Genomic DNA, 2,494 nt, shown 5'->3' on the forward strand with positions numbered 1-2,494 from the left:
TCACCTTCTGGCTGACCCTATGATGGGGATGAAGTCTGGAGGAGAACTGACGGTTTCCTCCTGTGAACCCCCTTTATACCAAAACGCTGCCAATACGCCATTATACAGTAGCTGGAACCTAGAAACACGTTCAGCGCTCGTCTGGAACACGTCAGATACGTTGATAAGCGTTGGAGAAAAGTTCTGGATAAGTTAGGCATCAGTTATCAGGGATTGACGTCAAGGATTTTTACCACTTGCAAAAAGGGCCAGTGACTTTCACATTTAATTTGCCCAGAAACAATTTTTACTTGCCCAGTATAATGTTTGATAAATATAGTTCCTAATATAGGCTTTTCCAAATCACGCGAGAATGTGTACAAAACAACAAAAATGGAGCCAGCAACGCTTCTGGGTCGTTTTCATTGAATGTCTGTGATTTTTAGTAATTTTGGGTGATAATTTTTTTTTTGTGATCATTGCACTTGCCCGGCGGGCAAATGCAGTGAAATTTGTACCCTCCCAACAATAAAAACTACTTGCCCCGGGCGATGGTTAACATCGAGCCCTGGTTATGAACAAGTTACTCAGAGGTTTTGGATAAGCTAGACGCCACAACTTATGAGGAACTGACACTGTGTCATCGATCGGATAACTGACCTGTTACTTATGGCCCATGTATGGCATACGATGGCACACTTCGGGAAATTTTTAGCATGTTCAAAGTTTCTCAACCTACTTGCCGTATGTCAACGTGTGCCAGCGTTTTTCTGCGTGCTCATAACTTACACTAAACGTGTCCATAACTTATCCAACCTATTCCAGTGTTTTTGCCAGATTTTTCGTACATCAGGCACACGCTGGTCGAAATAGTTAAGGTGTGACAGGAGCTTGACTAAGATGGAAACTGCAAGAGACCAAAACTGCTAATGTTGAGAAATGGCAAAGTGGTGAAATATCCGTCCAACTTAAAATCATTGTGGTGGAAATGCAAACAAAAAAAAGATGAAAAAAAATCCTTTATTCATTAACTAAGTTCATATAAATAGGAGGATGCTGCTGGATTTATCTGTATGTGGCTCCAGGTGGAGGACACCAAACTTTACAAAAACTTCAAGACAATCCACAAAGTAAAAGGTCCTCACTTTATTAGTAAAATGTGGTAAAAACATCCTCACTGTCCAGCAAGAACAAGCACACATGCACAAACACACACACAGCAGCTAAACAAAGGAAAACATTTCAGAATGAAGGCAGAAACAAACCCGTTTCTCTGTAGGTGACATTTGTCTTCCCAAATAACTGCTTCTTTTTAAACATTACTTCCCTCCATGAGCTTTGATGCTGCTTCTCAATATGCAGGGTCAGCAGACCAGAAACGACACCAACTATGGGCTGTTTAAAACTCCACATTTTATGCTTCTTTAACCTTAACTTGTGTTGTGCTCGTTCAGAACGGCACATTTTAAAGCTCTCTGGCAGTTAATGAGCAGAGGAGGGCTAATTTTATCCCTCTGGGCGCCACGAACAGAACACAAGCAACAGCTTTCAGCTACACAAAGCAGTGGGTGGATCAGGGTTCAATCGAGCAAGCTGTACTTGAACGACTTCCTAAAGTAGTGCAGTTAAAACGCAAATGTAATGTGAAGTCATGCATGTGCTTTAAACTCGTATTGTTGATTTGCTGCATTGCTCGTCACAGCATAGGGTTTATTTTCATGACCTTGAAACACTCCGTACTCATGATTACCAATCATAGGTTGATTGAAAATGCCAGTTCATGAAGAATCAAACCATTTTTTATCCCTTAGATTTTTTTATTGCGCAGATTTTAGTTTTCTAATTATGTGGTGAAATCTCTGATTTGATTTAGTAAATGTTAAGATTTTTATTTTATCGTTATGTTTATAATTGTGACATGGTTAGATATTTTCCTTCAGAAACCTCCAACCTGTGTTGACCCCTTATTGCATCCTTTCTGTCTGTCAGCCTCTTCGGCCGTCGCTGAAGAAGAGCGCGAGCGCCCGGGGTCCTGGTTCAACATCCGACAGCATGGCTGGAGGCGAAGACGGAAACTTTTCAGCCAGAGAGAGAAGGCCGAAGTTTGGAAGACAAACGTCTTTATCCCAAAGCATCCGAAAGTAAGTAAGCCGCTGCTGGGGGCCGTAAAGCATTAAAATTAACGCTCAGCATTCAGAGAAATCTTTCCAAAAATAAAAAAAAAATGTAGCCCATAGAGCTGAATTGTTATTAAATCCGTTGGTTTTGTAGCTGGTATTTATACACCACCTAAAAACTGGACATTATGACTTTTCCTTATTTTTCTATAACAGGTAATTCATCTAAAGATTAATTAGACTGATTTGAGATAAATTGCTCAATTGATTTATTTTGTCCCATTTAATGGGACGTGCCTTGCAGCAAGAAGGTTCTGGGTTCGATTCCCGGCCCAGGGTCTTTCTGCATGGGGTTTGCATGTTCTCCCTGTGCATGTGAGGGTTCTCTCCAGGTACTC

The 2,494-nt window shown here is 41.0% G+C and overlaps 1 protein-coding gene across 2 annotated transcripts in view; it reads left to right on the forward strand.

The window, feature by feature from the left end:
• The window catches only part of rhbdf2 (rhomboid 5 homolog 2 (Drosophila)), a 59,950-nt gene that overhangs the window by 35,466 nt on the left and 21,990 nt on the right, over window positions 1-2,494 (forward strand). For both annotated transcript variants that reach the window (XM_015399114.1, XM_015399115.1), the window contains exon 2: window positions 1,969-2,120. In XM_015399114.1, the coding sequence (XP_015254600.1) occupies window positions 2,032-2,120 (89 nt within the window). In that variant the 5' untranslated portion in view covers window positions 1,969-2,031. The remainder of the gene's footprint in view (window positions 1-1,968; window positions 2,121-2,494) is intronic.

This window comes from Cyprinodon variegatus, unplaced genomic scaffold (assembly GCF_000732505.1).
Source record: "Cyprinodon variegatus isolate N-32 unplaced genomic scaffold, C_variegatus-1.0 Scaffold989, whole genome shotgun sequence".
Lineage (NCBI taxonomy): Eukaryota > Metazoa > Chordata > Actinopteri > Cyprinodontiformes > Cyprinodontidae > Cyprinodon > Cyprinodon variegatus.